Source organism: Rhagoletis pomonella, unplaced genomic scaffold, assembly GCF_013731165.1.
Source record: "Rhagoletis pomonella isolate Grant_MI unplaced genomic scaffold, Rhpom_1.0 Rhpom_scaffold_00010, whole genome shotgun sequence".
NCBI lineage: Eukaryota > Metazoa > Arthropoda > Insecta > Diptera > Tephritidae > Rhagoletis > Rhagoletis pomonella.
The window spans coordinates 24835873-24849941 of record NW_023458564.1 but is presented as its reverse complement, the minus strand read 5'-3'; the positions used below and the strand labels follow the sequence as shown (position 1 = coordinate 24849941).

General features: G+C 34.8%; 1 protein-coding gene across 1 annotated transcript in view; it reads right to left on the bottom strand.

The window, feature by feature from the left end:
• The window catches only part of LOC118746563 (sphingomyelinase phosphodiesterase D-like), a 282083-nt gene that overhangs the window by 18646 nt on the left and 249368 nt on the right, over positions 1-14069 (bottom strand). Inside the window, exon 6 of the mRNA XM_036480406.1 lies at positions 13687-13882. Coding sequence (XP_036336299.1) covers positions 13687-13882 — 196 coding nt within the window. The remainder of the gene's footprint in view (positions 1-13686; positions 13883-14069) is intronic.

Here is a 14069-nt window from a genome sequence, read left to right as displayed (position 1 = left end):
TGCTTGAACACAATGTAAGCTTAAATTTATGCGAAAATGCAATGTATGCATGAATGTGCAACATAAAACCACCAATTGAAATTGTATGAGCATTTTTTTGACAGACAATGGCATTAAACTATGAACATATTTGCAGAAGTCTAATAAGAGCTTTAAAAATTTTACTAACCGCAGATATATATGACAGTACAAATGTACATATGAAAATATGATAAATTGATGGGAAAGCTTATACTAATCTAAATGAATTATTAGATATTTTTTTTTATCAAACCTTGTTGTTGACTTTTTTTTCATAATTCGTAATACTTTGCTTAGTTGTTTTTTTATTTAAATATAACATCGACACTAAATCTAAACTTTAAACTTATTGGCAATAAAAGCGGGTAATTAAGCCAAAAACTTTAACAGAAAGTTAAGCGAATTACGGAAGGTTTCACGACCAGAGCGAATTCCTGCAAGCAAAAACACGTCTACTTAAGTTATGCGTCGGAATATTGGGAGTGGTGAGAACCGCGCCTAAAGAGGTGTTTAGCAAGCATGTGTGTACCTGGAACTGCTTAACATTTTCGTTCATGTGCGGCCTCAGGCTTAGGGAAGCCAACATGTGAAATCCAACTAATTCCAGGAAAGCGGCAAAATTGTGTGAAATGAAAAGTAGCAATTACTACATAACGCAAGGTTGGGCCTTCAATAAAAGTCTACACCTAGAATGATGTGCTACAGATGTATAGGGTGGGTTTGGTTGACACCAAAACACTGTGGTTAAAAAAATAATGTTGAACACACACACGCAGCTTTGAAATTGGGCTGTCGGTTTGTTGAAGCATGCGTGAGGAACGAATAAATTGGAAAAAATATTTGCTTTGATGCGTTCACCGGGGTGAATATCAGTACTAGGCGATGGAGTCCCTCGGCCGTCACAAATCCAACATCGAATTTGCGCTGCTTTATATGACAGCTGTAGTATACTTGGCAAGGGCCCAACGTACATATTTCTTGGATGGTGGTGATGTCTGCTTTTGTCCTTACTAGGACATCAACCAGCCGGGAAGAGGCACTTTACTCATTAAGGGTACGTACATACCAGCTGCATGTCCCCAAATCGTAGATTTATTTTTTACTGGAATGAGTTTTTATGTGGCGGGTCCCGCACCCAGCGTACAACTCATTGCTAGGAGGGGTGTGGTTTCTCAACCGAATGCATGTTTACATAGCGCGCCGCTTGTGCAAGAAAGACGCTTACTTGCAGGCGAACCAACTGCTGTACAGACGCTGTGAGCCCTTTAACCGAATAAGCTCGAGTGGCTCCACCGAATTTCCCTCTCTTTATGCCGTGACCAGCTTCAGCCGCTCCAGTCCGATTGGTTATATATGAAATTTTGAGTTGTGTCGTTATTGTAGGGGACCATCGATATTTGAAATTTTAAATCTATCAAACAAAAGGGTGTTAGTTTAAATAGTTTAATATTTTCGAAATGTTTGAAAAGGGTTTCCACCTATTTAAATAATTAAATTAAAAATTTTCAGTTAGTTAAATGAATTACTAAATGAGTTTAAAAGGCTTCATTTCGGTACTAAATATATTTAATAGGGTTGCCACAAGTTCAAAAAAATCAAATTCAATTTGAATTTCGGCAATTAGGTAATTGAAATATGTTTCACAATACGGCGGTCAGACGAAAGTTAGCGTTTGCAAATATTTGGAAAAGGGTTACCACCTGTTCGAAAATTCGAAATATGCGTCTCAAACTAAACAGCGGTAAGAAATCTTTAACTTGATCATTTAGAATATATTCGAGGCTTTTTGGGTCTCCACCATTTACAAAGTTAAATAAAAATTATTAAATAAATTAAATGAATCATTAAAAGATGTGTGTCAATCGAATTGTTGTGGAAAGGCTTTATTTCAAAACTATATTTAGGAGGGTATTTGAAAAATATAATTCAACATAAATTATCAGTTAATTCAAATACGTATCCCACTGCCAGACGAAAGCGATTTAAGAAGAAGATGAAGAGATTAAGAAGAAAGGTTGCCACTTATTTGAAAAGTCATATCTGCTTAGTGTACGTAATACGCGAGGGCATATTTAAGAAGGTTATCAATAATTTGAATTTAAAATTAAACAGCTTGGCATGTAGTTGTGAAACAATGAACCTATAGCTCTATTATAGGAATATAATAATTTATGATTAGAGAAACCACACCAAGTGAGATTTCTCTTCTTTACTAAGAAACAGCTGGACTGATTTAGATAAAATTTGGCACGGGGATCACTTTTAACTGTGACTAACATTTGGATTTTTTTAAGGTTTTTGAAGAGGGTTGCCACCTGTTTAAAATGTTAAACTGAATTTTGGCGGTTTAACGTTAAGCGGGTTTATTTGTTATATAAGTATTATTACCGGTAATAGAGAAAGAAGTTTTAATTTATTGCGCGTGAGATCCATACTCAACTTTTTTTTCAATTAGCTGATTTATAGTCCAAAAATAAACTCAATAGAATAGTAATTAGAAACATCTTGCTATATTTCCATTAAAATCTAGGAAAAGATGCCCAAGGGAAGGACTCCCAACATACTTAAACACATCTAGGAAAACAAAGCAGGTAAATTAGTTAAATATTGCGGACATTAGAGGAATATGTAGTTATATACAATTATGCAACTTGGTTTTATAAGATACCGAGTATAGATTATTAAGAAGAATAAATTCTATATTCAGATACCAACTAATCTTGTTGCCGCACGCATGTTCAGCTCTAAGTGTTTCCGGTTGTAAGATGCAATTTAAGTAATTGTTAACATAACAAACGTACATATGTATATTTATGTTTATGTCGTTCAAAATAAAATTGCTCGATAAATAAATATATGTAGTGCAGTTATGCATTTATTTTTCAGGTCATTGCACTTTGGTAATTATAAAATAATATATAAATACTATATACCTACCAAAATATTTACTTACGTTCACTTGAATGTGTATGCAAACTGACATTTAGCTAATAAGTCTGTCATAGCCAAAAGCCCAAAGCCACATGAACACAACAGATGACACAATAATGAACTAAAATATATGTATGTACATACATGCATACATTTATATAAACAATAAATAACTAAATATATTTAAACGTCAATTTAGACAAACATAGACGTATTTAAACTGAACAGTTATGTACTGTACATATGTGTATTTATTATGTTTGCAAAGCTAATGTGTGCATTTATGCAAATAATATGTAAAATGTGTCATATTCCGGGCAGTCTTTACCGCAAAGTGGTCGCCTAGTGGCAGAATGTGCCACGAGCGATATGAGGAAGGAAGTGCGGAAGCAACAGATATGAAATTATTTTAAAGTTTGTTGGCCGACATTTTGGCATGGCAGCGCATGGTTGCTCATACGCCCCGGCATCCAAAGCAACACACATGCATACAAACATTTATATAACTTTAAAGTAAATTGTTTATGAGTTTTCACTCTGCAAGTTGGTTGGCCAATCATTTAACTAAAAAGAAGAGAATATGTATGTATGTGTTGAACTCAAGCTGTCAACGATCTGCAGTTGCTTATTATTACATTTTTTTTACATTTCTTGTTTTCTCATATCCACAAGTTTCTTTCGAAGTCTGTTTGCTGCAGTTGTAAATTTCGTTTTCGCTCTGTTGCTCTAATTCGGTTTATCTTTTTTATTGCTTTCAATTTGTTTAGCCCTCTTCCATTTTGTGGGTCATCCATCACGTTCCGTGTAGGCAGGCGTCCGCAAATATGACAAACCAAATTTGCCGTCATAATTCAAAGTTTTTATTGACATATGCCTGCATGAACCTACTATGTGTATGGCATATTCTAGAGGATTAAGCTGGGGAAAATGAGAGAAAATCTCATGTTGACAAAAATGGATATAACGGGCATACATATCTACATACATATGTGTCCACTTGGATCACATATGCTTGTGGATTTGAAATATGAGTGCATAGTACATATGAGTATAAATAAATAAATATGTAGCACGTACTCTTCTACTAAGTGTTTGACTGAGTTTCTCCTCCAATTTGGGGTGAGCCTCTTGGTGTTTAGTTATTGTTATTTATTTATTTATTTATTTCGAGTCTATGGTAAATACAGTCTTACAGACTATATTGCAATAATTAAAAATTCAAAATATCAAGAGTACCGTGTATAGAATATTTTGGTAAATTCTATGTTGTTGGAGAAAATGTTAACGTTATTCCCCCCAGTAGACCACTTAAATGGTGACTTGGTGCTTGTGGTATCTGTAGCTGGCCAGCATGTTTTGACAATGTGACAGGTCTGTTCCGTTCGCCATATTTCATTGGCAACTTCTATACATTTTTCATTCAGTAGAAATTTTCATGTTTGCAGAGGGATGTCGAGAGTATCCCTTATATCTGTATCAGGCAATGTCGTTCCATGACGCTCAAGATCGTCAGCTTTACGCGATGGTGTAACCCTATATACGACCAAAAACATGTTTTTGTCGAAAAATGTAACACTTCGTGAGATGTGCTCATATGAATATTGAATAATACTTGTATTGTACTTTTATTGTGTTATAGTTTGACATTTAATAACTCATGCAGATACTCTACTCGCTTCCTTTTAATCATTAACGCATTGCTTTGGAAAATTTCTTTTAAGAATTATTTAGTTAATTATTCTATTTATAATGAAGATTTGTAGTAATGTATGCAAATATTTCTGTGTAAGCTTGTCGGCGTAGAATTATTTCAAATACCCTGTACGCAAACGAATTAGTGTTTATGTTCGACTGAAACCGAAACGTATGATTGCATCTGGGTTACCTAAGTAATGCATATGTGTTTTGTGTTCCACTGAAGCAATCGTATGGTTTACTGCATTGGAGACAATTCCCAGTTCGGATCTGCGGAGCACACTCCTAAATATCAATGCACGAAGCTTTCTACGTGCAATATTCAATAGGTAATATGTACATTAGGGTGTATCACCAAAAAAATTTGCGGGTTTTCCACCTAAATTATGAAATCTATTATATTTGAAGACCACTGCTAAAGTGTGAATAGTTTGAGCTAGACCGATTTGAAAATATCTTCAAAAATTTTATTATTGTGATTTCGCTGATAGAATTTAAAACATTTTTATGTCGACGTTTTAAGCTTAAACACTTCTATAATCTGAGTTGGTTTTTGAGAAAAAATTATTTTGAAAATTTATTTCCTTTTTTAAAAACGCTATTTTGGAGGTATTCTAAAACGTAAACAATAAACGGTACCGATTTTTTTTGGTTGCAGATTGTTGCACCTTAATGTACATACGTTTATAAGCGCTACCATAGTATAAGTAAAACACTGGCGCATTATATTCAAACAATACATAGATACATAAATCTTTGTTGTATCCTTAGAAGAGGCATTGCTTACCTCATTCGAAATGCATTGCAATTGTATTACGTCAATATCCTTGCAGTTCGCTTATTTTGATAATTACATATTCACTACCAGTGCTAGCTCAATGGGCGATTAATTTAAGTTAATTAATAAACAAAATTAATTTTAAATGGTATTTTATGAATGAGAAGACTTATTTAATGCAAAAAGATCTGGAAACCTTTGCACAAGGAAAATTAAGAGACACAACATACATACATAAGTACATATGTATATATATACCATCTGCTGATATATTGTAAAAATCTTAGCATATTTTAGAAAGGAGTATTCCATGGGAATTTCCCTCTTTATTGGTTAAGGAAGAATTACTTATTTTTTCGCTATTTTTTTCAATATAGATATGATATTTAAGTTCCATATCTCTGCTAATAATTTTTCCATGAGTTACATTGAAAAGCTAACGACCAAGAAATAATCCAAAGTAAGTCGATTCAAAGGTGGGATTTACAAAACGTCGTTCTCAACCAATTTTTCGTTTTTATTTTAGAAAAGGAAAAATGCTTTGAAGGCTCATGGAAAATTGGGTGACGACTGACTGAAAACAGAGTATGGCTCAGAGTTTTGAGAAGGTTTCTACAGCTCTGTACAGATGCAAGAGAGTAGAATGCAGAAATGAGTTTTGGATCCAAGCATGTTCCACTGGATTTATGCAGCAATTGCAATACCAACTGCTGTTATATATATGGAGCTATGTATAAAGTGACCAATCTTACAAAGCACATCTGCACCAGCGGTGCAATCCGATCAACACCAAACTACGCTTTAAATGTTTTTAGGATTTCTGGCTCTTGCTGCTTTTCACGTTCTGAACAACTTTGGTTCTATTTCGGCCAACACGAACCGATGAATATAAATTTGGTTTCCATATAGAAATATGTATATATATGTATGTGGAGTCCAAGTAAGAAAGACATTCCACCCCATCTGCTAACGTTGGCACTTTTACAGATTATTCGCAGCTCAATAGAAAAATGGAAGGAAGAGTTTTCTGGTGAATCATTCCTGAATTGTTCACTTAATTTATCAGACTACTGTATTAATTTCGAGACACAGTGATCAGCTATAAAGAGGCTAGCCGCACGTTAAGAAAATTTTTTATGCCAAAATAAATGAAAAATGGGTACAATCTCTAGACAAACTTGTCCTAAATGAGATCAAAAAAAAACTTTGACCTAGCGACCGAACATAAGGTTGGCAGATTTTTTTGTGCGAAATCAGTACCTTAGACTTTTCCATGCTACAAAAATCAATAGTTTTCAGTACACTTTTATTCAAAGCAAAATTATGAATGTAAGTATCAGAAAATACCTTACAACGCCAGAGTACATGTATTTACAAATAAAATGTAGTTCACAAAAAATAAAAATGTTATTCATTTTAACATGAGTATCGCACTATGCGGTGTTTAAATGAGGTGTTTACTTTTAGTTGGAAGCAATAATCGCCTGGTGTGAACGGCCTTTGAACTAATTGCTTTCAATGCGGTTGGGGGCAGCCAACTTTTGATTCAACTAATCGCTCTAAAATTACCTCTAAAGTCGCCTCATGTCAACACCTTTTAAAATGTAGTATAAATTACCCTCATAATATCATTGTACACAGAAGCCAATAAATAATTTAATATTTATAACATTTTTGAATAGCAATGAGATTATTTCCATTTTGAGTGGTTAAATAGTCAACGAATTATTTACATTTCATTTCAAAATTATTTTTAATTTGGAGTTCACTTTCTTTAATTGTAGTTAGAAGTCGGTTTCTCTCTTTGCGCCAGGACATAAATGATACTTCATCGTATTATCGTAACTGGTACATTGAACTGGAAGCATGTCAGCTATACTTAAATCATTTTCTTACGTTGTGCAAAACCTTGAAAAATCATAAAATATTTTCTGTAAAATAATATTAAACAAACCAAAAGTATTTTTTAAGTAAAAAACCAAAACTGACTTCAATTCTCATATAAAAATTATCGGATCTAAACCATTGGTATGGGACTATGGGGTAGGTTAGGTTAGGTTAGGTTATCCTGGCTGCCCTCATCCGTACAGGAAAAGGGCACACTTAGGCCTTTCTTGTCCCTTTTACGGAAAGGACGAAAAACTCCTTTAAAATGGTGATATAGCAGGCTTAAATGTACCACAAACATAGTTGTCGTGAAATTGTGCCGTAATTCTCTGAACACACCAAAGCTCAAAGTTCAACTTGAACGTCAAAAATATGTCTAAATTGTAAATGTGTTTAACGGTGTCATGGGCTAATCTCAAACCTATTTAGAGTTGGCAAAAAATAACTCACGAAACAGGATTTTTGGGTAAACATACAAATGAAAGTTCTAGACATCTACACTGTCACTCCGTAGAATAAATTGAATATGAATTTCAACTTTAACTGTTTGGTGGTCATTCTAAATTCAGTGTCAAATACTGTTTAATTCGTAAACAGACAACCCCAAAAACAACCACATTGCCATTATCATTGTTATTTAACTGAATTTCATTTTAGGAAAGAGAAGTAAATATGATGAATTAAATCGTTCACCAGTATATGTATTATGGGCCAAGGAGGGATCAAAACTGGTCGAAATTCAAAACCTTTCGGGGTCGAATCCCGCAAAATTAAAAATGGCGAACGATACCTTTAAAACCGATCGGATTAGCTAGAGACTTATTACTCAGTTGTTGTTGGGGTCACTCATTAAGGATCTAACATTAAATTTTCAAAATTCACAATGGCGGATAATATATGGTCTACAATATTTCGAAATTCGATTGGATTACTCAAAACTCAAAAATTCAAAAAAAAAAATTTTGTGATTTGTTGAACTTTAACTCTTTTTCATGTGTGTTTCTAAGATCACAAACTGTAAACATAGTATCAGATTTTCTAAATTCGAAATGGCCTATTCAATATTAATCCCGTTCAAATTCCATTCTTAAAAGGTTCTATGATTGAAGATTACGAAAATGTTAGATTTTTAAATGACGTACCAGTAACTATGGAGTCTGAAAATTTTCAAAACCGTTGGATCTCAATATAGATCACCTGAATATAAAATAGCCTGAACCCGTGGCTTCAGCCGCCGAAACCATTGCGCCTACCTTTAATTGAGAAACTAATCAGATGTTTTCTAGAAATACCTCACAGCTGAGATCGCCTGATTCTATTTGCTACCGGGTTACACTCAATATCTATTCGTCTTGACCTGCGGGCTCTGTCGCAGCTACTGCCTCTAAACGTAAACATAGAATACATGATATTTTTAAGAGCACATTCAGGTTAGAAACTGTACATGAAACATTTCTTTTGATTTTGTTGGACTGAATCTTAAACCCATTTCAAATACTTCTGATGACGCCTGAGCATCACCTACACAGCGAGGCCCAAGTGCTCCCCGTACGGGAACACAATAAAATGCTCAGTAAGCAGTTTCTGGTGGGGTGTCACAGAAGTGAACACCCTAACAGACCACTGCTGGAGGAGGAGCCTCCGCTCAGGCACGTCAGGGGGCACCTACTCGTGTACAAGGACGCAGTCCAGACCTACACAGACCAACCACTGGACCCAATGACGTACAGACAAGCGATTAACGACATTCATAGGGAGTCAGTCTCCACCTACCTCGACTCCAGGCCTAGGAATGTCGTTATCGGAGCCCAATCACCACCTGTGGAAGAGACGGAGCTTCAATTACCTGGAGAGACCCGCGTTACTCGGGCTCAGTTACGGTCTGGATATTGTAGCCGCCTAAACAGCTACCTGTCCAGACTCGACCCAAACATCCCAAATGAGTGCCCGGCATGTGGAGACTCCCCCCACGACACCAACCACCTCCTCACATCCCAGCTCAACCCGACTCAACTAACACCCCTCTCCCTTTGGTCCGACCCCATCGAAACAGCTCGTTTCCTGGGCCTACCGTTAGTTGAGCTCGACGATAATGATTGAAAAGTTGACCCGAAACAGGCGGGGCTTAGTAGTGCCGCTACAACAACAACAACAACTACCAATCTCGCATTGATTCCTTTCACTTATTAAATATATAGAGTTTACTTTTTTAAACAGATTGCAGCCCTCTCAAGCTAAACATTTCTCAATACTCCTTTGTTTGACGCCCATATTTTAATATTTCATACAGTAACTTATATATTACTTTAATAAATTCAAACTAAAACCCTGTTATACCTTTTTCGTGTGAAACCCAAATATATGTACATATATATTTAAATTATCTAATTCCCTTAATTAAAGTTGCATTTAAAATGAAGACGGGTGGAAACCCTCCTACATATTTTTTGAAGATAAAGTTTCTTCAAAGCCACTTGATTGATATCCATATTTAAGTAAATTATCCATATCCAAACCGATAAATATTGATAACCAAATCGATAAATATCGATAAAAAAGTCGATAAATACCGATAACATAATCGATAAATATCGACAACAAAATCGCTAAGTATCCATAACAAAATCGATAAATATCGTTAAAAAATCGATAAAAAATATCGATTACAAAATCGATAGCAAATCGATAAAAATATCGATAAAAAAATCGATAAAAATATCGACTAAAAACCGATAAAAATATGGACTATTTTATCGATAAGTCTCGAGAATCTCGAAAATTTCTAAAATCCCAAAATAGTTCCCGACTGAGTCTCTGTGTCTCTCTTTATATCTTTTCCTCTTCAATTACCTTTATTTTAATTTTTCTCATCCTCATCTTTGTTTTTACTTTTATGTTTATCATTTTCTTCATCTACATATTCCCCTTCACTTTTGCCCTTATATATATAAGAGAAGTGTTTAAATTTACCTTTGTCTTCATTTTTGCCTTTATCTTTACGCATCTTTCGTTTTGTTTTTATTTTTATCTTTGGCTTTATCCTTTTCTTTATCAATGTATGTACTCACCTTTACTTTCATTCTTGTATTGGTATTTTTTTAAGTTTTATTCTTTAACCTTTTATTAGCAATTTTTTGTTAAATTAATACCATACACTCAAGAAGCACTTGTTTCAGCCCCAATAATTTCCGTTGCACCATTTCCGTGTGCAATTTCCGTTGAATCTGCCAATTTACTCCCAACCAACCAACCGCTACTAAAGAAGTTTCACTTCAAAAAAAAGTTTTCGTGTACATTTATGCATTCATACTTCTCAGACCGTCTTCAAAAGAGTCACAACTCAAAATAATACGTTCGTCAGAAAATGCGAAAAACGGAAGAGTTTACCTTAGTTGTTTTCAACAAATTATAACAAAGGTTTCGGCCGCTGTGGTGTAGTGGTAAGCAGTGCGCGCTTCCCTTTCAAACCCTGGTCAAAGCAACATCGCAAAAAATATAGAAAAAAGGTTTTTTCTTCTTCAGTTTTGCGGTCGTCCCTCGGCAGGCAATGGCAAACCTCCGAGTGTATTTCTGCCATGAAAAACAGCTTCTGATAAAAATACAATCGCCGTTCGGAGTCGGCGTAAAACTGTAGGTCCCTCCGCTTTGTGTGACAACATCAAGGCGCACGCCACAAATCGGAGGAAAAGCTCGGCCAAACACTAACATATGTGTAAGCGCCAATCTATTATTATTATTATAACAAAAGCTTTTGCTGACACGTAGATAAAGCCTCTCTGTGCATTTTTGTTTCCTTCTCTCACTTCCAGTGCAAGCACGTGTTTGCAAAAAGATAACTAAGTGATTTTGCATGGAAAATAATTTATGGCTATATACTTTAATCAAATAAACGTACTTAGAAGATACCAACCAATACTTTCCATATACCAAACGAAAGGAAAAAACTTTGGCTTTTGACTAAAGAAACATAAACAAAATCGTTCGAGCGGTTTTCAAGAACTTTAGTTACAAAAAAAATAGCAAAATTCTTCAAAAAATGCTCAAAATTTGTTGAATTTATATAAAATTTGAACACAACAATATTTCTATTACTCCAGAGAAACTTTATTCCAGAAATGAAAGTTATATCTTCCAATTCTAAGTTGCTAAAGCACTTAAAAGGCTCAAAATTTGCTCGAAAATAAGGCAATATTTACCGTTGTTTCTACAACAGAAACCAAACTGGTTACTTACGAAAATGAATCTGTCGATAGGTTTTATCTTTGAAATGCATGCCGCTTTTCTTTGAAATCACTTCAATAGTTCTCGTGCAATAACTAGAACAACTCAGAACATTTGAGCATAGCCTCCATATCGAGACGTAAGACGTATTCTACGTCAAAAAAATTTAAACGGACTGACAAAACCAGCAGCAAAATCCCTACTAAGTGTAGGAGCCATTGACAAATACTTTAATATATTAAAATGTTTTATAAATATCGGAATTAATTTAATTCAGTGCATAGTTTGCTAGTTTTTAAATTTATTTTAATAACTTTAGTCTTTTTTTATATGTATTACTTTAATCACCCAGCCTAACATTTTGACAGGATATTCAAACATTTTGACAGGATACTTTCCAGGCACTTTAATTTGAAATATGATACAAAGACAAAAATATGAAGTTTTTTTTTCAAATACGATAAGATTTGATTTTTTTTTCAAAGTACTTCAAATTTATAATTTTTGCAGGACAATTATTTCTTCCGAAAGTTGGATTATTTCATTCATTAAAAATTTTGACAACTTGTGATCCAAAAAACGCGTTCCTTGTTATAGCTTATTTCAAAATTCAGGGATAAGGGACGTGCCACGGCTCTCATAGTGAGCAGATATGCTACTGTATCGGCGTAAAATTTAAACGTAATGTGGCCAATGGAGTTCTTAACTTATACTTGATTTAAAATTTCAGTTATGAACCACTAAAAGTCAAGTGCCGCATATCTCGCATATAATTAAACTAAGCGACATAGAACTTGATATAAAATGACGTTATCTGTTAAGTGGAAAGATTAATAACTCTCACAACCCCGGAAAATTTTAAATTTACGTCCTCCTGTCAAAAGAAATTTATTGTTTTCTGTCACTTACAAGCTTGTTTTAGAATAAAGTCTTCTCTGTTGCCTGAATATTTGAACCAGTTAAAATTTTGTCTCCATAATTCAATTTCTAATTTTTGATAATGTTTTTTCTTTTGGCTACTTTTGACTGAACCGGTGTGCTTTTTTGGAATTCTGACAATCGCAACGCTAAATTGAAAAGCGGTGGGGCTTAAATGTACGCAACATGAAAAAGTAAGAGCCAATTTACACGACGACTTTTCACCCTGCGTTTTTGGCACGTTCTCTTTTAAAAATGTCTTCGAAAATCCTCGTGCATTTACACGATGACTTTTTCTTTGCGCCGTTTTTTGCGTATTTTTGACATTTAAGCGTAAAATCTTTTTTTTGTCAACTCTTTCGTCCTCATTTTTAAAGCGGAGCGAATCGCGAACTCAAAGAAAAAATACGAAAAAGTGAACTCGATAAAAGCGAAACGTCAAAAAACCACTCGATTTCGCTCACCGTGCGTGCTTGCCTACCCCGCTGACTTCGCTACACTTCTTGCCAGCAAGCTCGACACGCATGACTTTCCACCCAGGGTGAAAAGTCATCGTGTAAATTGGCTCTAACAGATCGAATGTTTAATCAGCCAAATGGAAGTATGTAGGTAACATACATAGATATAGCATATTATTAGGCCGATGCCATACAATGAGCGGCAAAGCAGCGAGCGGCTGAGCGGGTTAAAATTAAAAAATATGAAATACTATTGAAGTGGCCATGCACTGAGCGGTATTTCTGAGCGACTGAGCGGCATTTCTGTATGGCGCCGCTCAGCTGCTCAGCCGGTTTGCCGCTCATTGCGTGGCCTCGGCCTTAGGTGCGCTTGCCATTCTTTTGGAGATTTTTGTATCAAAATCAGCAATAGGAAATACATTGGAATAATATTGGAATATGGTAAAAAAATGGGTAGGTTGAGTGCAAACAAATATTTATGTATTGCTCTTTTGAAGGAATCTGGTAAGTTTCGTAATAATGTTCTTTATTCCTAAACTTCGACTCTCTGTAAACTAGATTTGGTCATGCGGGCAACTGCAAAACTCTTTTGACCTAATAAACCTCACAAAGGATCCAGCCTTCACCACTAAGAGTAATGATTCTCAGGTTGCCACCTAATGACTAAAGATGAAAAGGACAAGAATGCCTTTGAGGCACCGAAAAGCACACAGGGCATTTTCTAGTTAAAATTAGTTTCAAAATAAGATTAATAGAAAACTACGCAAGTCTACTTACCATTGTCATCATAGATGATACGAAAAGAATCTGAATGTAAATGACCAAAAAACTGGCCCTGTATTATTGACGAGTACTTGCGCACCAATTCCAAGTAACGCTTGTTGTTACTTTCGGTGAAAGTGGTGTGCCCATTCTGTTGCAAACCGATGTGGCGCTCATCTGAACCGGGTGGTATATGTCCCACAATGTAGACCTGTAATGAAAAGGAAACAATTTATATTTTTTTTTGGACAATTTCATATGTAAGGTAATGGACATGTAAAGTGAAAATTTTAGGTGTAACTACAAGTTTCCGACTATAAAAAATGTATACTTATTTTTAACAAATATGCTCACGAAGTATTTTTAGAACAAGATTTATTATAAGTTAGATTTATTAT